Raw genomic sequence first — 25,871 nt, forward strand, 5'->3', positions numbered from 1 at the left:
TATTCTTAGTATAATAAGTATAAAATTTGTATATCTAATTTTCTGAAATATTTTCTATTGATATTTTTTTAAATATTAACCTTTTTATTTTATATTTAAAAAAAATATAAGATTAAATGAATTAACCCATATAAAGAAAGTTATTTTATAAATTCATCGCCCCAAATATATGAAAAATTTATTCATAATTTTTCATCGCTTCAAATATATTGGAAGATCGGAAATTTTAAAAATAATAAGACTATGGATACCATTACAACTTCTCCACGTGATGCAACTACAACAGATTCAATAGACATCACCACACTTAATGCTATAATAGTTCCTAATATTGGTACTACATTAATGTTTCACAGTATTGACTAGGTTAACTACAAAACTTCTGCAATGGACGTCTAGAAGTATTGTCTACTACTGATACCACAACAAATACTAATGATATATCATATTAATTACCCCTTTTATTTCTTTATCCGTTAGTGCAACAACTTCAAATCGGGCAATTAATAATAAGCCTAAGAGTACAATCGCTTTGACAATTTATACTGTAAGAATCATACTTATTATTGATACTACTATATTTCTAGAGGTGATACAATACTAACTCTTAACACATTAGCATTTAAAGATACAAACAAAACACCGATAAATTATATTAATACCAATACACACCTATTGCTATACTCAATACAATATTAAATCAAGCATTTAAATTTTAATGATTTGTATATTTTTATTCAATCTCAGTTCATAAGAATTATTTATATCATTAATCATAATGTTATTGAATAAACAACAAGGACCTACCTGATTCCTAAAATAGATGGAAATTTGATATTATATATTAATGAGCATTTAATCAAAATAAGGTTATCTTTATTCAGTATCACTATAGTAAGTATTTTAAAAAATGCAACATAAAATTCATGAGATTAAGGAGCCCCCATTTTGGGATGCTACCATGCTTTGCTGGGTCTTTGTTATCCTCTGAGTATTTTATGTTTATTATGTAAAATCACATAATTTTCTTTCTCATAATTAATTAGTGTAAAAATATAGCTGAGCTTGTCTGTTATTTGAATTATGTTTAACTGTATTCTAATAAAAATATAATCATTAGCACACCTATTATACGTGTATAAGCTAATAAGTAATTATGCTAAGAAAACATAGTGTTTCGATTTTCCACTTGGGATGCAATGGTACTTTTAACATTCACACCAACCCAATATAATACTCTTGATCTATATAGTATGGGTCCTGACTCTATCATCTTCATCCAACGGTCACAGGGTAGGTTATCGTGGGATTCTCCTCGCATTGACTTTAAAACAAACATAATTTGTATCCACCATAGAAAATGTGGAGATTTAAAAAATATTAAACAACCCAATGAATTCATGCCAATATTTATCAACATTCTTTTAGGATCTTTAGCATAGAGATCTAAAAAAAACTATTAATAATTGGCAAATCTTAAGCGTTAATGATCCCATCGCTACCAAATGATAATTGATTCTGTTGGGTCACAGCAAAAAACATATATTGTGAACAGAATAACTTATTTTATATAAAGAGAGACCGGACGGGTAGGTGAGTCAATCAAATGCATACATTAGTATCCGATTTAATTCAAATTAAGCAAAAGGATAAAAAGAAAATTTGGAAAAAAAAAGATTGATTTTAACCTGGAAATATTTAATTTTTTTAAAAAAAATTCCTTATTTCATCTTTTATTTAAACTTTGTTTTCGATCCTATTTAGTTGGTTGACGAGAACTTAGAATGAGTGAATTAGAATTAATTATTTTATTATAACAAGGTGCTATTTTTTTCTTGTCATAATAAAAATCAGCTTGTTTTATCATTATTTTTTACTGTTATTATTTTTTTAAATTTTATTTTTTTTTTGAGATTCAAAAAATAAAATGTATATATTATATTTATATTAGCCTTAGGATACAATGAATACATAGTAAAGTATAATGATAATAACAACTTTTTTTGATCGAATTCAATATTTTGATAAAGATAAAATGATACTTATTCAAAAATCCCATATTAGTATTGTAACTAGGGAAATCGTTCCTTTTATTCATTATACATGTATTCTATCATGATTTAATAGCCGATTTCATTTTTGAGATATAATAATTATCATAATATTTATCTATTTTTAATTTGGCTTTTATAAGGTGAGATAAAATATATTTGTATGTGTTCTTTTATTATAGCGAAAAGATATATTTATATACTATAAATATAAATAAGAAAAATGAAATATATTAGAATGATAATTATTCATAAATATTTTAAAAAGTTATTTTCATTTTTTTTTTGTTTTGTTTGAGATGACATTTATATATCGCGATAAAATTATAAAATTTAATTATCATTTATAATATTTTAAAAAAGTATACTATATTTTAATTTTATATTTTTTTCCCCCTCCCGACATCGGAGAGAAATGATTCTTTTACAAAAATTTTAGATATTATATGGCTTTTCAGAACCCAGTAAGAGTTTCCAATGAATTTCAAAATAAAAATTTTACTCAGTATCGTCACATTAATTCAACGAATTTAATTGTCGAAAATCTTAAAAACAAGAATAATATTTATACAAATGTTAATTCCAAATATGAATATGGAAATTCTGAACCCAAAACTTTGGCCGAAAATTACTTCGATTCCCTAGAATTCAATAACGAACTTCAATTTGATAAGGTTACAGTGGGTACACATGGATTAAATAAAAGTCATGAAAATATGGTTACTTACAATTACGTCGATGACAATGATAACGATATTATAAATTCTGATAGTGATCAATTCCCTATTCAAAGAAGTAATCATGACATTAATGGAAATTACGATTTGATTACCGATGTCCCTGATAATGAACATCGCAGACCTAACAGACGTGATTCAATGGCATGTCTTGATCCCATTACTGTAGAACAATTTTTGTTAGGAAGCATTGATAGTGAACCAATATCAAATAACCCTTCACATTCTTATAATAATTCTTGCGACAAAAATTTAAGCAGTGCATCAAATTGGGAATCTAGCCCCCACTTAAACCAACAGACCTTGGTAAGTGATACGGGTAACGTAGCTAATTTCGCTTGTAACAAAAAAGCGGCCCAACAGTTTGACTCTTACGGAAAAAACGATGATTATTTAATTGATAAATTGGCCAATTATTGTTCGCCCGGTGATGGGTCTGATTTAAATGACTTGCGCAACAACAAATATAAGATGTCCATTTGTTCCTTCGATACTTTGGCAAATGAAAATAATGTAAATTCTTCAATCGATAATAATTGTCATGTGGGATTAACTAATATTGTAACTACTGTCAATACGTTGAACCCGAAACTTCAACGCAGAGTCGTTATTGTGACTAATTCTTCGACGTTTCCCTGCGATACTAAAATCTTTAACGATAGCGTTTATAAACCACTTTCCAACATAAACAACAACGCCAACGACCAACCAAATTTTCAAGAAGGATTCAATGGAAATAATGTTTCGGTGGTCAATTATCCCCAAAATGGCTCAAAAAAAATATATACACCGAGTTCTCTAGCTCCAATCCCTTATAACGGTAACGATCGATCCAACCAACCACCCCCATATGAATCGGCTCATAATCTATGCAATCCTTGGTTCAAATCGAACTACCCTCAGCAAAACAATCAACACGACCATATCATCTCCCATCTGAGGGGTCAGCTAGAATATAAAGATGAAATCATAGCCAGATTGAGGAGTCAATTGGATAAATTCCAGTCCGTCTTTTTGCCCGATTCCTTTCCCAACAATTCCTCATTCAATAATTTATCTTCAAATAATATATCCATATCGGAACCGAGAATAATAAGGGCTATGGGTATATCAGCTCACCCCGCGGACCCAAACTCAATCTTGGAAATGGGAAAACTTAAACTACAAAAATATCCCAAATCAGAAAAGTATATTTTAATGATGCCAAGATATTGAGATAGCTGTCATTTATCCCCTCCCTCATTTTTTTTATATTTATTTTGGCAGATACTAAGATATATTAATATCCATGAGTTTGACTATCTTATTTAATCATGGTGACAATATAATTTTATTAATTGAGGATATAAAAATAACAATTTTGTCTTTCACCACAGGACAATAAATAAACTAAAAATAAACATTATTAATGCAATACAGCTTTTAGGTATCCTAATATCAAAAACAATTATTTAAAAATATAATGTAATTTTGATAGAAATTAAGTTAAAGTTCATTAAATATTTTTATTTTTTTAAAAACATATATATCTTAAATTAACCTATAGACACAGTGGGGGACGGGGAGGGGAATCCCTCTTGTAAAATTTTTTTAATATTCATTTTGTCAATGTGTGTTTCATCTTTTTTTTAATATGTAGATGTGTAAATCAATATATGTCATTTATAGATAATAAAAAAAAATTAAAATAATGACTAATAAAAAGAAAAATTCAAAATTAAAGTATTAAAGTATTAAGAAAATATTTCCAATTTAACTATGGAAGGGTCGTATATCACCTTCCCCCCCCCTCTCCTTCTAAAAAAAAATCTTACTAAACTTATGACTAATAATTCTGATTTTAAAAAAAAGTATATTTTATCTTATAACATAAAAATTCTAATCGTAAAATTATGACCAGTTTTCTAATATATATTTTATATATATAAAAGATTTAACCTAAAGAGTAATAATCTAATAAATTTATTCGGCATATAACCTTACCCCCCCCCCCCCCTTTCCCAACTCTATCTCTATGGAAAATAAAATTAGACAAAAAATTTGCGTTCTCATAATAATGACATGAATGAAACGACGAAAATTTACTTTCATTACTTTTTAAAAATTGATAAAATTTCCTTGATTTTCCATTTCTATAGAGTTATCTCAGAAATATTTACTATTTTTAAAAAAAAATGAACGAGAAAATGGTAAAAATTTACGAGCAAACAATATTATAGACACATTAAATTTTTAATCATATTTTCACATAAAAAATATTTGTTATATAAAATTATATTTTAAAATAATTTCAAAAGGGGCTTTCCAACTTATTGACGTTTGACTTTCGCTTTATCCAAGTGTAAAAACGAATTAATATAAGTAATACTTTACTAAATGTTGCACGTGGCGTCATAAGATTATTTAGAGTACGGGACTTGGAGGGGACTAGAGTAGCCATAAGATTTGGTGCGCAGGCTAGCTCCGGGTTAAGATTAGGAGGAGTAGTTTTGACCGATGAAGACTGACGTGGTAGAAGACCTAAAATAAAAGTGCAGACAGCACTCGACACATGTCAATTTAGATCTATCCTTTATTTTAAAGGTAAGGCAAAATTATGGCAACGTTACTATACAATAATAATCATGGTCCAATTTAACCCAAGGTACAAATTATTGCAAAATTAAAAAATAATTAAAATGAGGTAAAATAAGTGAAAGTGAAAAAAGTCCTTAACCACAATCCCGTTCTTTTATAGGTTTTTTATCGATTGTATGTGCTAATATTTTTTAGCCAATGATAACATCAAAAACCTCGCAGGATCGTTATGTGTTCTATTTTATAAACCAATCCGGTGTCTTAGAATTGGCGCAGCCAGCTATTCATAAATATCAATGGGGAAACACGTGTGGTTACATAAAATATCAGCCTTTGTTCTAAAAATGTTAGTGAGAACTTGCACTTTCGAATTTTGTAAGTCTAGTTGATTTTGATAACGAAAGAGATGGTAAAATTAAAAATAATTAATTATGCTGTAAACATAACACTAAACAATGCATCATCTTATTTTCGCATTACATTTTCTAAAGATCCCATAAGTCTTATTTGACAATTTTTTCGTGATACCTCTGCTAAATTATAAAAGTATAAATGCTTATTGACAGAGACATTTAGTCTCATATTTTAAAATACGATTAAAAAAAATTTTTTTTATTATAATGACAACAATTTTATATATATTAGCGGCATGTGTGTTATTTTTCAACTTCAAATCATTTTTTTGAGTGCTTTTTTTTTAAATTTAAAAATCTGATTTTACCGGAAATGTATTTCAACATCTTAAGAATACCTATCTTATGAAATTGTGGACTATTTTTCCGTTAATCTTTGAGTAATTTTGTAATTTACATAATAAAGCTAATGGAAAAACTGTATTAAATTTATGGCAAAATAGTCCGAAATTCATTCGGCATTCAAAAAAAAGGAATACATTTTCTGCAAAATAAGATTTTTGAATTTGAAAAAAAAAACGCGCTCAAAAAATATTCAAAGTTGAAAAAATAACAAATTACCGGAAAAAAAACAATAGCAGCTAACATTTATACATCTTTTAATTTTTTTGTTATAATTGTTTATATTTTTTGTTCTAGCTTGAATCTTGGTGTACCAATATTAGAACTTTTGTTATTTTGTTAATTATTTTTTTATTTATTTATGCGGTTTACCAAACGGATTAAAATATTAAACGAAAATGTATACTAGTTAAGCTAGTATTGTTAAACGGCTCAGCCGATTTTTAAAAACGGCTAACTCAATATTTTATCCAGAAAAAATATTACGCAAGCCAAAAGATTTTGCTCATAGATGGCACATAGGATTGAACATCTAGTGTTTCTATAATCTTTGTTCTAAAATGATGCCAATCTTAGAATTTTCTAATCGAAGTCCGCTATTTTGAAAAAAAAAAAATGGTGAACGACTTTCCTTTTATTTTTGACGAACTTTGAACGTATCCTTTTTTGAAGAACATTCGTGTTTTACATTTGTCCAAATCCTTTTATTTTGATTCATTTGAAAATAAAAAATTAATCAAAATTTTTTAAGAAAAAAAATATATAATGTAAAGTTCAATTTTCTTTACAGTGCTTGGTTTAATAAATTCGTGTATTCATTTTATATAATCATTTATTCGTATTTAAATAAAACCTCTGAAACCACAATTCAAAATGGACGATGCTAATAATTATATGAGTATTTAGGTAGCTATTCCTTGCACTATATCATATCATACATAAATATAAAATCATTATAAAACATATATATAATTAATGAATATAATATTTCATAATATATGAATGCATATATATTTTCATTATATCAATATTAAAATATACATAATTCGAAATATAATTTCTAATTTACTACACTTTCCTCTTCATCAGGAAAACTCACATCTCTTTGCAGCGTTTACGGTTATCAGGTTCTCAAAAAAATATATGGCTTTGGTCTTCATTTACCTTTACTGTATAATGTTACCTTTTTATTATCCACTATTCTCCCTCCTATCAAAATTTTGATCTTTCAAAAGAGCATTAATATTGACTGCCATGGTAGATTGATCTCATCTAGAATATACATATCGTTTTCCTTATGTCTCCCACCGGAGCATACACCTATTCCATTGTTGCTTGATCTCCCGCTGGAGTATCAATATCGACGGATATCCTACCATCATATCGATTCCATTGTTGCATGATTTCCCAGATGGATATTCCATCTGAGTATCTCTATTGATCCCCAATGGCCAAAGAGGGCACCATTATCCTGAATGTCCCGCAATGTTCGCATAATGCTAGAACAGTCACGAGGTCACCGTTATCTTAGAGCTGGCCAAGGTCTTGTTATCATCCTTGGATGGCTGGGGTCATTATTATATCTTAAAACTGGCCAATAAACCGCTATCATCTTTGGATGGCCCATATCCATATCCCTGCATAGCACATGAAGTCACCATTATTTTTTAAGCAAATGCTACATCTAGCCATCCTAAGGTAATAGATTCTTCATTTTTATTTTTTTTGATCATACATATCTCACACAATAATCATTCGCCTAACAACAAAAAATATTTCCATAATTTATATATTTAATAATTTAACATTTTATAACCTTGTTTCAATAATGTTCCATTTCCAATACATCAATTTCTTATAATTAATTTTCATATGTACAAAATTAAATATATCTTTAAGCCAAAAATTTCCATTTAATACCAATTATTCGCCAACATTATTTTATCCCTTTCTTTCTTTGCAAATTCATTCATCAACTAATTTGTGTTGTCAGTAATTATAATATTTTATTATTTTGTTCATGTTAAATCAGCTACAATTGTTCCATTTTCCATAAATTTATTCATTAATTATCATCCATATTATTCAACCATATATCACATTTACAGAAAAAATTCATAATTACATCCTGCTGCTTTAATTTAATAAATTCTTATAATCATTTTATATCATCATTTATTCGTATATGAGTTTTAGGTAGACCTACCCCCGATATTATGTCATACATACATATTAAATCATTATAAAACATATATAATTAACGAATATAATAATTCATACTATATTACATTATAAACGTACATAAATATTTTTATCATATCAATATTAAAATTTACATTATTCTAAATATAATTTCTAATTTACCACACTCGGAACTCTCTATGTATAATAAGAAGGGCTAACACTTATTCAATCTATTTTCATAGGGTAGAACTTGTAGCATAGATGGCACAACGGTTTGGAATCTAGTAGCGAAATCTCGAGGCGTGGCATTATTTTACTCGCTAAAATATTGAGTTTTTTTATAGGTTCAAAACGAGCCATCTTTTTAAGTACGATTTTGTTCTTGTTAAAGAAGAAAATTTTCCTTCATTGGTGGAAGTACTAATGGGTCTACAATATGCTTTAATTATGTAAATCATCTATAGCATTTTTCGGAACATTATCAATCATATTTAACCTTTAATACAATAGTTTGGATTCAGCTAGTAATGAATAATGGGGTACTTTAACATCCTCACAATAGACACCTAAATATTTGTTTTTTTCCCTATCAAGATTTTTTTAAAAAATGAGCAAAAAAAAAGAAAATTCTAACTAAATTTGACAAAAAAATAACTACCTAAAATTTTCAATTAGTAATTCTATCTAAAATTTGCAAAAAAAATTCCATATCAAATAATTCAATATTTTTCAGAGCTCAAGGGATGTAAAGAAAAAACAATAAAACTAAAAAAAATTAACATAACGAATAAAACAAATAGAAAAACAAAAACAAAAAATTTGCAATGAAATAGTGGAAGAGTAATTTTTCCATAAGGACATAGCAATAATATGAAATATTGTATCTAATAGTACTTTCTATATAATTAAAAACATCCAACAGACCAATAAAACTAACAGGCGAAAGAAGAATGAATGAGATATGCATATAATTTATTTGTACTCTCTAACCTATTGGTCCCCTTAATGATAGTTTAAAAATCCAGTTGGTACTTTAATGGAATAACGGAATAAACCTAGTCACCAACACCTTGGGAATTTTTGAGGAATAAGTTATCAGATTAATTAAAAGTCTCAAGAAAAGAGTATTTGCGGACACTAGAGATCTAAGTGAAGGGTTTTTACGACAGAGGATTTGTTAAAAGATCTGTTCATCCAATTTTCTAAGCATCCACTATTTCTCCTTAGATAATCTTACAACAAAAAAAATTATTTATTTTTCTAATTTTTTTATAACCCCTTTTTAGTTACTCATTTATATAAAAAAAATTTTTTAGTCATTCTGTTTTTGAAACTTTTTTTGTATACACACCCGTAATTATATAAAATATGTTTTTTTATACATAAAGTTTTATATAAATATGTACTAAATATTTTTAAATTTGAATTCATTTTTAATATAGTATTTATCTAAAAAGAGAAAATCGCTTTTTATATTTTGTTTTTGCATAAATTTAATTTATTTTTTATTTAAAACATAAAAACTAATAATAATAAAATAAAATAAAATAAAATAAAAAAAAGGATAAAATATAATAACAATAATAAATACTTAAATTAAATAACGAATAACGGTAGAAGGAAATGCGTTTTATTTCGTTACTTTAAAAAAAAAAGTGATATATTTGTAACGCGATACTCTTCCAGTAATTAAGTTTTTATTATTAATGTTTTAGTTTGTACTCGGCTTGAACCTAGTTTACTTCACTAAATTCTATTTGCCTTCAATAGTATTGGGCAAATATGTAATCCGGTAGACTATTAGAAAAATATATCGAAATCGCCTTTCTTTTAAGCTTAGTAACATTTTTATGGGCAAATCTTCAAAGCTCTTATTAGACCTTTTAATGATAGAAATTTTAAATTTTGAAATGAGGAAATATTTATAATAGGGAACATTTTAAATTATTTATGATTTTTAGGGACAGAAATCTCTAAGCGGTAAAATCGACGTGTATCGGAGTCTTCTTAATGTACATCCTCTTATAATTTAAGTGTTTAAATGTCGAGTCTAACAGGAAATAACGATTAATTTTTTTCTTCTCTATATAATGTATAATATTAATAAATAATCACATGAATACTTTTAATATGTATATTTTTTTAAATAAGTGATATTAGTTTTACTTTTTTTATAAGATAATGTAAATTAATATCAAAAATTCCCCTTGAAAAATAAAATAACAAATTTGACGATTAAAAAGACAGATTATTTGTGATTTTAAATTGCCAATTTTAAAAATTAATTATTCTAAAAAAAAGTTATTTTATGTATTTTTAAGAATATTAATTATTTTTATTTTTTTTGGCTATATTACCAAACGTATAAATTATATCCCTGTAATAGTTATCTTTAACTATATAGTGGTTTTGTTATATAAAAAATTTTTTCCGGTCATGCATGGGTTACTTTATTTGAATATTTACTGATATGAGGGAAATTTTATTTTAAGTGTATATACTATATCATATAACTTTACGGTTCATATCCAGCTCTAGGGTTCGGATGAAAAACCATCTTATTTTAAATTTGGATGAAGCAGAAATAAATATTTTTTTTTAAATTCAAAAAATAAACACAGAGCTATATTCATAATAATAACATTTTATGTGAGAATTATTTCCATATTCTTTCTTTTCTCTCATTTTTTTGAAGTATATTTTTGAATCTAAGATGATTGAAGCCTTATTAAGCATTAAAACAGAAGAATTAAAATTAAATAAATGTGAACCCTTTATTTTATTTTATATGTTTTGATTAGCTTTGGTAAACGGCTCAATTTGAGCCGATTATTAAAAACTGCGGTCAATATTTTAGCCAGAAAAATATTACCTAGGCCTCGAGATTTAGCTGATAAACCATTGTACCTTCTATAACCAAAATTTTACGGCTAGTGTAGTATTTTTATCGATAAAATATTGAGTTAGTTGTTTTAAAAAATCGGCTCAAATCGAACCGTTGACAACACTAGTTTAATAGTAATTTAAAAATAAAACTTATGTTGTTCTAGGACCAAAAATTATAATTATTTTAAAGATAAAAGCAATAATTACAATGAGTCTAAAATTTATTAACGTTAAATATCTAAACATTATACGCTTAATTTGTCAAAATTTTCCATAATTACTCACTTTCATAAATTAGTATAATTTCGAAAAAATAATACTTTAATTGTAAATTATTTATTTGAATAAAATATATATTGCATTTCAAACTGTATTCTCGTCGCACATATGTCTTAAAAAGGCTATATATAAAATATTATATATTAATGGAATTTTTTTAAAATAAGAACGTTTATAAGATATGAATACGATTTTAAGGAATATATTATTTAAAACAAGAAATTTAGAGTGAATAACATGGTAGCAAGCCTTTGTCATAAAAGAGTGTTTCTTTAGATTGACCTCCACTCTATTTTTTTGAAATAATTTTGAGTTTCATGCTTTCCCCAAAAGTGAGTTGAAATTTATTTATGATAATAATGTTTCTGTGGTGGTAATTTTAGTAATATCCATCGACTATCAAAAGGACAGAGTTTAATTAATTTATCAATTAATTTATCAAATCAAAAAAAACTAACATCACTAATATACCAATGCATTTTCCCTCTTAAAGTATAATTTACAAGTTTAAAATAATTATTTACAAAACATGATACAACCTTAGGATTGAATTAATACTATAAAGTTTTCAATTCTATTTTAGAAGGTAAAATATTACACTAAATAGAATGATAAAAAACATGATGTTTCTCGTTTTGGTCCGATTTAAGTTGCAGAGTCACCCTATCACAATTAGAAAATGTATTTAATAGGATTTTGTATCGTAACTGGATACGGAATCAGGAATCACAACGTGTGAATTCAGCATCACGAGTCTCCTCGTTTTTTTTTGGAATCTGTTAAAAACCATGAGGGAATAATTATAAACAGCTTTTATTACACACGCGTTAGTTGTTATTGATTCAATCAATCATACAAATATATATACAAACTGTTGTAATTTTGATATATGAGAGAGGGATATAGTGATTTATGTTAAAAAGTGTTATTTATGTATCTTGATAAATTAATAACGTTTTTGTTTATTATTGTTTAAAAAGAGAATGCGTAAAAAAGAGTTTTATTATTATTATTTTTATACGAAGATTTTGATATAATTAAAAATTTAATAAAAATAAATCTTTGTTTTAAAGTATTAAATATTTGAATTCTGACAGTGGAACCATATATTCTACGTTTTATAAATTGAACTAATAGCAAGAATTACTATACAGACTTCGTCTTTGAATGAACTATTTGTTAATTATTAAAGCTATATTGAACAAATATTATATTTAAGATAATAATTATTTATGGAATACACTGTATATACTTTATCTAAAAATCATTTATAAAATTTTGATAAACCTTTAGTTTATAACCCAATTAAAAATTCCAGAAAAGAAAAGTTTTCTATATTTTATTACAAAAATTTTAACGCAAGGGAGCGTTAAAACTCTTTAATGTAAAACATTTTAATAAATTGAATTTTAGAAATGGGTATAAATTTTTAGCTATGCAATTTTTTATGATCTTATTTTCTGTAGGATGAATTCCGAATTCGTCAATCACATGATCGAATAAGTAACTGACTTTTCTCTAATTTTAATTTTATCGGTCTTCATTGTCAATCCAGCCTTCTCAAATCTTCTTAATACTTCTTCTATATTAACTACATGATCAAATATTCTCGTCCGCAATAAATACGTCGTCTAAAAATACACTAACCATAGTATCTAGTAACACTTTGTTAATTTTAAAGACACAATAATTGATTATAATTTTATTTCAATAATTTTTTACACCAGAAAGTCATATTACAAATTTAAATTCAATAAAAATATCAAATTTTTTTAATAATTATTTTCCTAAAATTTTACATAATGAATTTTTTTTATATCTATTTTCAAAATAATAATCATATTATTTTTATTATAATATGATTTAATTCCCCAATCAACAATATGCAAAATTTTTAATTGACTGTTGCCTTATAATATACTACATATATCTTAAAATGGCAAAAAACTGGGACATGCCACCCCTTTCTGGTCAAACAAAAAAATATATACATACTATATAACAAAGTTGTAAAAAACGTTATAAATTTACTACATACTAAAATAGAAGAAAATTGCTATAAAAAAATATATATTACATTCACAATAACATGAAGTTTTGCCATAATGTCTCCATGGTAATCACCCCTGGAGCCGGTACCATTTCAGCCATTCTTTTGGTAGTGGAGTCACGGACTCCACCTGACTTAATATCTTTAAAATGGCATAAAACTGGGACATATAGGAATTCCACTTAATAGGTTTTGCATAAAGCTATGAAATATTTATCGGAGAGCTAGTCAACCCAAAATGGATTCTATATATCGGTAATAACCGACATCAGTCGAAATTGCTAAAAGGTACTTACATTCTGGATTAACTCCTAATTGTAAAAATGCATCTATTAAATTTATCGTCGAAAATATTATAACACCCACGATTCTATTTATCAGGTCGACGAAAGTTGATAGTAAATGGTTATCTATCTCATAAAATTTGTTGATTGTTAAACAAAATATCCGCACGACACCATATTTCTTTAAGACATTAGCCGTTGGTGTGATTGGAATTGTTGGTGAATCCACCTTTTCGATAACACTTTGGTCTTAGTCTTAACTCGGCTTCAAAATTCGTCGCAGCGGAAATGGAACTATTCTTGCTGAGTAATGCGTTAGGTTGTATGTGGATAACTGCTTGTTGCAGTTTTATTTCTCCTAATTTTTCTTTAAAATCTTGAGGAAATTTCGATGCAATAGTATTTAAAGTGGGAATATTCATTTATCAATCCAAACTTCTTCCGGAAGCTTTATATCGAATTCTCTAAGAAATTATATTCCAAAAAAAGGAAATTCTCTCCTTTAACTACCCAAATAAAAATTTGGAAATATTTTTTCTTTCGACTTTCAATGTACATTTACCCAACCTTTCTTTTGTTATTTTTACCCCACTAGCTTATACGCAGGCTGATGGTTTGCCAATACGTCTCCAGGCAACTTCATATATCACACTGCACGCAGCATTAGTATTGAATTCGATTGTAAACCACAAACCATTTCGCATCAATGGTAGCTTTATTAGAAAACTAAAGGTGAGGTGTCTGGTAGAATTATCTATATGGCTTGAGTTCTGCTATCTTTAGCGATGTGGTTTGTTTTTTCGCAACGAAAGCATATGACTCTTTTTTGTATGAAGTTAGGTTTAAAACTAGATTTATAATTATTAAGAATATAATTATTATGATTGAATTAAAGCAATTTTATAACACCTTTTGGGGTAGTTTGAAATGGATAGATATATCGGGTCTAAAACCAAATTTATTAAAACGTTTTACATTTTAAAAGCTCTTTTACCACCCAGCACCTTAAAATAAAAATTTCATAATCAAATATAAAATATAAAAACCAGTTATTTTTATTTGATACAAATTTTACAAATAATTTTTAGATATAAATGATATAATAATTAATTTATTTTATTTTTTAAAATAATTATTTAAGAAATATATTTTTTTCCTATAAAGGCCTAATAGTTAATAATTTGTTGATTCAAAAATTGAAGGCCATACTTATTTTTATGACTTTCATTGAAATAACTGCTAATGAGTGCATTTTTATTTATTCCAAATCCTCATGGCTTTTAACAAATTCCAAAAAAAACATACCGATTTGAGAGCTCGAAACTACACCTTAGGATGCTGAGTAAAATTTATCGAAAATATAATACTCATATATTTAAACTTAAGTCACAAATTTGACTCAAACTTATTCAATTTTTTTTTTAAAAAAAGTTCCAAGGACTGTATTAAATCAGCTATCCTTAACAACGCGTTTATGAAATATATGGATGGCCAGCAAATCAAGGAACTCGTTGAATGCATGTATCCAGTGTGCTACTCGAAAAACAATATTATCATAAACGAAGGCGACGTGGGAAGGCTAGTGTATGTCCTGGAGAAAGGAACGCTCCACGTAACCAAAGAGAACAACCATTTAATCACCCTAAACCCCCCAACTATTTTTGGGGAGTTAGCGGTTCTATACGATTGCCAAAGAACGGCAACTGTCTTTGGTAAAATTATTTTTATAAAAATATATTATTTTTTAAAAAAAAATTAAAAACAAGGCATAGAGGGGTAGGGGGAGGTAATATTCTTACTAACTTAGGGGTGTGTAAAAGTTCTTGATATATATATATATATATATTAAGTTTAAGAATTAAAAATTAAAAATTTTGGTAGTATATTATCTATTAAAGTTAATAATAAAAGGGGCATCACTTGCTTTTACAATCCATCACAATCTCAGGGGGCTCAAGAAAATTTTTTAAAATTACCCCTTTTTTTAGCTAACATTATCTAAAATTGGCTTCTTCTTAGTGGTATAAAAACAAATTTAAATTTTGAGGGGGGTTCTTCAAATTTCTCAGAGGCTCGAGCCCCTGCGCGCCTCTCCCTATTGTTGATATAAATAAATATTTAAATGATTATAAGTATAGCTATGACTGATTGCAATCTATGGGTCATCGATCAGTATTCATTTAAATCGATTATGGTGAGGACAGCTATGATTAGGCAAGAAGAATACATGAGATTCCTCAGAAGGTTTTTTTAAATATAATGGGCATAATATCTTTCATATAGTTTATTTTCTTTCAATCTTAAATGTTTTTATCCAATTACTTTATACATTTAGATATTTCGTATGATATCAAACGAATATTTACTATAGTTTATAATAGAAGTAATTTTGGTCAAAATATAGGTTAATAATATATAAATTCTCAATTTGGACCAATATTGGTGCCTCCCCGCAAAATAAAAATTAATGTCTACTATCTTTATAATTATATTATAAAATAACTTTCAAATATATGTATTCAAAGCGTTCCGACATTTTCGACATTAAGTCAAGATACCATATCTAGAATAGCCTACGTCATCGAAGAAGTTTTTTTTAATAAAAAATTCATATATAACAGCATGTTTTATATCGCAACCATTTTACTATTAATTGTTAAAAGTTGAAATTTAATATGAACACAAATTGAAGATGCCAAATTAATTTATTAAATATAGTCAAAATCTAAGATAACATAAATAAACTAAAAGTAAAATCTAACTAAAAATATGAAATAAAAAAAAATTATAAAAGTTTCCTTTTCTTTTTCTTCTTAATATTACATTCTTTATCTCTATATTTATACTACTAAAATTTACATACCATCGATAATTATTTTATATATTTGTCCTTTAATTTGTTTACAATTTCAAACTTTCAATTTTACCTTTACAACTTTTCAATTATCCTTACAAATTTTATATTCAAATTAACTGTTTCTTAAAATTATCATCAATTCAATACACGTATTCGACAATAATGGCGTTGCTAATGCTTTCACTTAGACTTAATATTTTATTTATTTGCGCCTGGTTCAATAATAAATTTGGGGGCATGATAAATAGGTTTTGACATTTCTACCGACGCCAGTGATGATGACATCATTGATTTTTATATCTATATGTATAAAAAATCAAACATTATTCCTTATTATAGCTGGGTAATCGGATTATCCTAGCCTTTTTTTGGACAAGGATAATAAGCCTAGGCCAATTTTTTTTAGCTAAGGCAAGGAGCCAATTTTTGGGCAAATTATTTTGGCTAAGGCTAAGTCTGAGCCGTCTTATTTTGCTGAGCTCAAACTGATTTTGATTGGCTAAGGTTAATATTAAGTATTTGGCTAACGCTCTATTTTACTGTTAGTTTAATAATAATTTAATTCAGAAGGATGACAAATGTCACATTCATCATTAATGAAATTAGGTGAAATATTTTAAATCCGTTTTGGTGGAAATTCAATAATTATGTGATTCCGATGGTTGACAATTGTCATATTCGTCATTTTAAAATTTCCGTCATTTTAAAATTTCCAATGTTTTTTAATGAAAATAGGTATAAATTAATATATTATATCTGTTTTAATGTAAATTCAATAATATGTAATTATTAAGGGTGACCATCGTCATATTAGTGGTTTTAAAAACTTTAAAGGATGTTTACTTAGTTTCATTTTTTTTAACTTATACATAGACAGTTTAACAAAATCATAGATAGTTTATTTCAAATCGTAATAATAATATATTATATATATCTCTTACTCTCTCTATATATAGTATTAAAGTAGTGAAGGTCAACGGTCCAGTCCTATTAGTCTTAGACCGACACCGGACCGATTGTCGCACCAATCTTATTTTTGAAGACTGTGGTCCGGACCGGTCTTTTATTAATATTTTAGTTTGCTTTATTATTCAATTAATATATTTTTTTGCATATTTTATAATATTTTTCTAGAGGAGTTATTTTAGATTTTGTTAATTTATATTTTACAACATGAAAACCATAAGTTTGTCCAAGAAACATTTTACTTATAGTCCTAATAAAAAACATAGAGTATGTGTTCACTGCAGTACCAAATTTAATGTATCGTCAGCAACAAGTAACAAAATTATTATTTATAATTTTTTAAGCAATAATCAAAATATACAGTATTATTTTATTAAAATATTTTGGTTATTATTTATATAGTTCTATTTTTTCTTAAGAAACTGTCTGAATAATTCATTGTCAAAATAACTTAACCTTATTCTTAATAAAATAATTAGGTACCTTAAGCAAACATCTGATAAAATATATACTTCTAATGATGAAAATGAAAATATCTCAAAAACACAATCTACTAATTTTAATATGCGCTCCACAAGCACAAAATTACTTTCTTAAATATCATTGGATAAATTTCAAACTGAACATATGAACCATTAATAATAAAATGGGTAGAAGACTTATGAAAGTTCAAGTCTTCATAATTTAATCAATTATTTAAACTCAACTGCTACAATTTGGTCTAAAAACAAAGTTAAAAATTTTTATACAGTTAATTTTGAGAAACTAAAAAATTCTTTAAAAGATATTTTAAATAAAAATAATTCTTTAATAAGCTTTACCACAGATATGTGGAGCAGTATAAATAATATTTCATTCATAGTCATTACTGCACACTATTGATTCTTCTTTTACATTAAAAAATATTTTACTTGATATAAATCATATCCCATTTCCTCATACTTCTGAAGAAATATCCTTAGCTATAAAAGAAGTAATTGATGTATATCAATTGGAGGAGAATATACTGGCCTCTACAGATAATGCCAATAACATCCTAAAAACCGTGGATATTTTGCAGAATATTATAAGGAACAAAAATTTAAAGTTCCTCTTCTTATTCCTTCCATGGCAGTTCTACAAACAAAGACATTAGCATTTATATAAATTAAATATTTGTATTAATTATTATATTACATAATTAATTTTATATTGTTTATATAATACTCTTATAATATTTAATAAAATGATAAAACAAATTAAAACCGGTCTTTTTATTTTGGACCACGGTCTGGATCGATCTTTTCTTAAGGACCGTGGTCCGATCCGGTTCGAGGGTCACGGACCGGCCCGGAACAAAGACTGGACCGTGACCTTCACTATTTTAAAAAATTAATTAAAAGTATTTGATTGAATAATAAATTAAAATTATGAAAATAAAAATAATAGACTTTAACATAAATAATGTTTTCGTTAAGCATATTAATTGAAACAATATTTTTTTGTTTGACAAATCAATTTAAATAATATAATAATAAAAATGTTATTTGCAAAAAAAAATTATCCAATATTTTATAATGGAAATAAGTAAAAATGAATATTTTACATCTGAAAATTTAATAATAATGAAATTCATAAGATTGATTATCATAATCTTTTAAAACTTTTACAATTTTAAAAGAAAATAGGTAAAAATGAATATTATAAATCTGTTTTAATGGAACTTCAATGATAATGTAAATGGGAACAATTGTCATATTCAACATTTTAAAACTTTCCAATATTTTTTTTAAAGAAAATATGTTAAAATTAATATTTTACAACTGTTTTTGTGAAAATTTAATAATAAAATTCATAAGGGTGACAATTGTCATCTTCGTAATTTTAAAACTTTTCTATTTTTTTTTACTGAAAATAGGTGAAATAATATTCTAAATGTTTTATTTTGACAATGTTATTAATTCAGGTATATAGTACTAATTGATGCAGAATTTTTTGATTTATAAAAAATATCATTATATTTTTCAAAGTATTTGTAAATAATCTTATACTTCAAAAAAACCCTGTGGGTTTTTTTTAATATTATAACTGAATAATTGTATCATATTAAAGTGCAAAAAAATTTTTTTAATAACTTAATATATTTTTTTGTACTTTACCTTTAGGATGACTATTTTCACCATATATTTCATTATAATTAAAACAGTAAAATATACAATTCTTAATTATTTTAACGATAGGGAAGTTTATATTGAACATTTAATATTTATATTTTTATTGAAATTACATTTAAAATATTCATTTATACCTATTTTCATTAGAAAAGTTTTAAAATATCGTCAATTTTTACCCTTCTGAATTACATTATTATTAAATTATAATAAAAAATGACTTATAGCCTTAGACAAACAAAATATGCTCCGGCTTAGCCTTAGCCTATCAAAATTGGCTTAAGCTTAGCCTTAGCCCAAAAATATCGGCTCAGACGTAACCTTATCCAAAATAAATTGGCTCATGCTATAGCCAAAAAAATCGGCTATTGTCCAACTATAACTTCTTACACTTTAAAAATATGAAAAAATTTACCCAAATGTTAAAATTCTAATTTTTTTTATCATTTTAGACCCATTATGATCAAGGAACTTACATAATTCGCCAAGGAGCTCGGGGCGATACATTTTTCATCATAAGCAGGGGAGAAGTAAAGAATAAATTATAACATTAGACGTTTTCAGTTGTACTATATTGTTCGTTTATGTGTAACAAAAAAGATTATATTTAGGTTTCCTAATTTATGATTCTAAGCAAAGTATCTATTTTATTAAGAAATAGGCTGGAACATCTAAGTTATTGAGTTGTTGCGTCATGTCATTATCTGGATCTAAATAGCTAAATATTTGTTGAGCAAGTATAAAATGAGAGGTTAGAACCTGGACTAAAAAGATTTCTGATTTGTAAAATTTCGAATAGTTGGTTATATTTCCGATTTTTAAATTCCGCTACTGTTCCGAGAATCCCAGGTTTTGGTTTCAACCTAGCAAAATAATTATTTTAAATAATATAAATCCCCCTAATGCCAAATTTTAAATAATATAATACATATATAAATTATTTGCCTTATTGTTAAATACCGGTTTCTGGAACCTTCTCTTAGAAATTTTAAAATGTTATCAGAGTCCGTTTCTAGTATTCTGGTTCCGGTTTTAAATTCCGCTTAAAATATTAAATGGACATTTTAAAATCTTTTATATCATAACGAGATACGGAATATCTCAAAAAATGGAATTCCCCACCATTTTTTTGGGCATTTTATAAAAATCATGAGAATTTAGCTGCCCACTAGTCGTCATTTATTTAATAAAATCATAAAAATATATATGCAGCCTTCATTCTTTGAATGAATAAATGAATAATTGTTATAGATTATATGTATAACAAAATATTTATCTAAATATGGTTCTTAAATTATTATTTGAAATATAAATTTAGAAAAAAGTGTTTTTTTTGCAGTAGAAATAAACAATTTTAGATTTTAACTTGTTCATCCAAGGATTAAAGGTTGTTACATATTTTAATAAATTTCTTTAAATCAACAACGAGTAACGAGTAAGCACTCTAAAACGACATTCGAGAATCTAAATTCTTTAGGCATTCGTTCCCCAAGACAGACATATATGTATAGAGCAACAGAGTTTAATGATGAATTGACTCATATTCATTTCAAATTTAAAAATTAATTTTAATTCTGATAATTGATTCAATATTTTTATTAATAATTTTTATATCATTATAATTATTTTCATCTTCTAGAGTGGTATTAATCCATCCTAGGGCTTCTCATGTTGCTCTTACAATAGCGCGCGTCATAAATTTACATTTTATAACCTGAGAAAGACTAACTAATTTTATGCAGTGAAATCCTAATTAGGAGAATACATTACAATTTTAAAATAAGGCATGCGATACCAAGTTATGACCCTAATTATCTATAAGTCGGCGCTGGCTAATTTGCACTTTCTTATATCAGTTATCTTTAGATTTTAGTTTAGTTAATCGGCTAACATATTCGAAAAATTCGAAGAAAAATAAAATATCCAATGTGTGGGACAGAATTTAAGAAATTATTATAAATTGCTATTATAAATTGCTTTATTTTTAAAATAAATCATCAAAAATTAGGAAAATTTTTGAATAATCCTTTCTAATCTTTTCAGAACCCTACTCTCCCTTCTGCGTTTCTATCGCCACCGTTGTCTACTAGGTTAGTGTTGTTAAACGGCTCGGAGCCGTCGGCTAACTAAGGCAGATCCTAGCTCGAATTTCGATAATATAGCCGACGGCTCACGTCAACTAGGGCTCTATAAGTCTTCAACAATCACAGCCTTTTATTTATTTTTTTATTTGAGCATCCTTTTCATTGTTTCCTTATAACTTCTTCCAATTTATTCTATCTCTCTTTTTTCTACAAGTCCAAACTAACCCCCCATTCACAGTTAGAAATATAGAGCTTATTTATATAATTCGCCGCGAACTCGAGTCAACTATGAATGAGGGGTAAGGCATCCTCTTTTCACTTTACTCTTATTTAAGCTTTAATTGAAGAGATCCTTAAGGTTATCCAGATACCTTTATTCCATGCACACTCCTTTATAGATTTATTTAACACCCAACTGAAAATTCTTATTTTTGTTTCATATCTTTTCTCCCGACAGCCTACCATTCAGCTTCTTAGAGTAAAAATTTAGATTCACTAATAATTTTTACTTTAGACATTTTTTTTGTAAGTATGTGATAAGGAATTTATTTTGGTGTATGATTTCTAATCTCTAGAATTTTCAATGATAAGAAATTAACTTTTGCAACCTTACGAGCATTTAATAAATTTGGGGATGATTAAGCCTTCACTATGAAATAGAATACATTTTTCTTTATAAATCAAGATAATTTTAATTTACATTTTTTTTTTATTAATTACTTTATCAGGTTAAGGTTACACTGATAGATCCGTTTGAGCAGAAAGAGATATTTATCAGAACATTAGGAAGTGGGGAATTTTTCGGAGAAAGGGCCTTAAAAAGGTTTTAACAATTTTTTATTTTAATAAAACTTTTGTAACTAATTTATTTACTAATTAATGGACGAAATGTTATATTAATTTTATTTTTTTAATGAATAATAATTAATAACTCGTTTCTAGGAATTATTATTATTTTTTTGTTTATCTTTTTGAAATTTCAAATCATATTTTTTTTATTTGTCAGCGAAGACTTGAGGACAGCAAATATTATCGCATCATCACCGGAGGGAGTAGATTGTTTGGTTATAGATAGAGAGTAAAATTTTAGTTGAAATATTTTCTCTCTCTTTCTCTCTATTATTAACAATTTTCTTTATTTATATTTTATTTTATTTTTTAACCAGAGCTTTTAATCAGCTTAAAATGGATTTGGATGACGCACTTAAAAGAGATTACTATGATAATTACGGATCTCACATAGATTTGTAAGTCTTTTTTTTATATGTGTAAAATTTATATTTCAAGGGATTAAATTGTTGTGAAATCTAATTTATTTTTTCGCAAAAAAAAAGAAGTGCGAATTCGTTTTTCCCAGCGAAATTCAGTATATATTTTGCATATAATGACATATGACGTTAAACCCTCTTGCAAAAACGACGACCAAAATTTATTTAAAATGCAATTAAGACCTATTTATTTTTTTTAAATATGTATTAACGAAATCGGTGTTCGAGTCCGATTTACTATATCGTCGGTCTAGAATTGGAGTGCTCCACTCGACATTTTTAAAATTTTTGAGTTAGAAGTGGATAATAGCTTATTTATTCCCAATATATATGAAAATAAAAACTATTAAAAAAATATTAATTTTTGCCAAAGTTATAGCTCTAACTTTACAATAAGTTTTTCCTATATATTATTTTAAACTTTAATGTTTATTTTCTAATTTTCAACATTTGCGCAAGCAAAGTACTCCAGTTCTAGGCCTACGATATATCATCCCTCCAAAGATGGAACCACCAAGTTGGCTTTAGAAAAAAAAACATGGTCCTTTCTGGTTTCGAACCCGAATACTGAACCGACTAGACCAAGACGCTATTCGAAAACATCAAATTTTTTTTGTATATAAGGATATAATTATAACGCTAGCTAATATTTTGCTAAAACACATAGAAAATCAATAACGTTTAACGCTATGCAGTATTACTCGTACAACAATTTTTGCATTTTTTGAGAAAAATGAAAAAAAAAAATTTCGTGATATTTCACGAGCAATTTTAACTTCTGCAACATGGGCCAATTGAAATTAAATAATAAATTAGTATAATCTGTTTGGAAGTGATAAATATCTAAATACTATACTATATTTTAAGAATTCCTTTTATTTGTTATACTTGGAGTTCTCAATATTATAGATAATTTAATTTATACATCGGATAAAAAATAACAGAAATATTTTATATAAAACAGGTAAGGCGATAGTAATAAATAGTGTTATTAAAAAACCAGTTTTGAGCTGATTTTTAAAAAAGGCTAACTCAATATTTCATCTAGAATAATATTACGCAAGCCTGAAGACTTTGTTTGTAGAAGGAACAACGGTTTGGAGGTCTATTAGTGAAATCTCAAGACTTAGGCAATATTTTTCTTGCTAAAATATTGAGTTAGCCGTTTTTAAAAATCGGCTCAAAATGAGCCTTTCAACAACACTAGAAATATGTATTGTTTTATTTTTTTATTTTTTGTATTTTAAATCATTAATTGAGCGCGTTATTTTAAATTTAAAAATCTGTTTTTGTCGGAAATGCATACCCACCCAATAATCAAATACTGTAGATCAAAATTATTATTTATTAATTAAAAACATAAAAATAGTTTTTTATTTAAATTTTAAGCATTTATATTATCAATAAAGTAAATAATTAAAATGTTTTTAAAAAAAATTTTCATTTTGAACCCTTTAGGATTATGGTCTTTTAACTGAAGAAACTTTAGTTTTTATTAAGTTTCATACATAACATAAAGCTATCAATTCATGTATACATTATGGGAAAAATATTCTATTTTTAAGATCAAATCGTATAAAATCCATTATATCATCACATTAATCCCTACCACTTCAATAACGAACCTACTATAGACCCATCATTCCAATTACTCTCCATTTCATTATAACAACATTAAAATCATTTCGTAATAATCTTGCTTCGAGTCCTACCATTTCATTTCTTATGCATTCTATTATATTGGCCTTCCTAATTTTTACGTTTCAAGAAGGGAGATAGTTCCATAGTATCCCCATTAAAGTGCGAATAAAGATCGCTAACGCCAAGTCTCATCATCTGGATGAAGGTCCTAATTTTATCCATATATTTATAATAAAAATTGTTTGTTATTAGCCCCCCTCTCCCAGGTCCTAGTTTTTGACCTTAAATTAAAACTAAAACAATTTTTAAATAGAATTTCCGACTCTAGATTTGGTAATAGAAGACATAACATATATTAGAGTTATAAAAGGAAGGCATTATCTAATTGGGAATGGGTAGATATGTTCGATTATTGTAATATTGCAATGTCGTAATTCAAAAAAGTTAGATTGTATTGTCTTAATTCAGATAAGTTAGATTGTATCAGCTTCTTTTTTTCAAAGTTTTCAAGCCGCAACCTTTATTATATTTTATTTATTATTATTATAATTTAACTATCGATTTTGACTTTCGAAGCACTCTGAAAAATAAATAAATGAAAATTGAAGCATTCCAATATGCAAAAACGATATGGAAATATTTATTTTCTAAATAATGAATTTAAAATAAAAATAATTTTATTCTTTTTTGAAATGATAAAAAAAAATGGACATCTCCCTTTCCGACCAAATTAAGCTAATTATTGATGTTTTTTTAATATAATTTTCTATAAAAACAAAAATATAAGCTTATGCAAGCTAATTTTTCTGAGAATTTGTAATTTGACATTTACCTATAATATTTTGTTTTTATTAAATTAAAAATTTTGGAAAAAAAAACCAAAAAAAAATTTTAATATAATTTAAATTATAATATATATTACATTTTATTTTTTAAAAAATTTGTTTTATCACTCATTTAACACTTTAAAAAAATAAATAAGCTTATAAAAATTTCTTTTTTTTTAATTTTATAATATAATATCATTTTTTTGAATTTTTATACATTATTTAAAATTTAGTTTCTTTTAAGATCAAATATTTTTTTGATCTTTTAAAATATT

At 26.2% G+C, this 25,871-nt stretch overlaps 1 protein-coding gene across 1 annotated transcript in view; it reads left to right on the plus strand.

Annotated features, from left to right (window-relative positions):
* Positions 1–2,343: 2,343 nt before the first annotated feature.
* Positions 2,344–25,871, plus strand: part of LOC135926159 (cGMP-dependent protein kinase 1-like) — a 39,234-nt gene continuing 15,706 nt past the window's right edge. The window contains exons 1-8 of the mRNA XM_065461892.1: positions 2,344–3,975; positions 15,235–15,515; positions 15,942–16,047; positions 16,329–16,392; positions 20,229–20,306; positions 22,589–22,683; positions 22,867–22,938; positions 23,027–23,107. Of these exons, the coding sequence (XP_065317964.1) occupies positions 2,498–3,975; positions 15,235–15,515; positions 15,942–16,047; positions 16,329–16,392; positions 20,229–20,306; positions 22,589–22,683; positions 22,867–22,938; positions 23,027–23,107 (2,255 nt within the window). The 5' untranslated portion in view covers positions 2,344–2,497. The remainder of the gene's footprint in view (positions 3,976–15,234; positions 15,516–15,941; positions 16,048–16,328; positions 16,393–20,228; positions 20,307–22,588; positions 22,684–22,866; positions 22,939–23,026; positions 23,108–25,871) is intronic.

This window comes from Gordionus sp. m RMFG-2023, chromosome 3 (assembly GCF_954871325.1).
Source record: "Gordionus sp. m RMFG-2023 chromosome 3, tfGorSpeb1-WG-v2, whole genome shotgun sequence".
NCBI classification, from domain to species: Eukaryota; Metazoa; Nematomorpha; class Gordioida; order Chordodea; family Parachordodidae; genus Gordionus; species Gordionus sp. m RMFG-2023.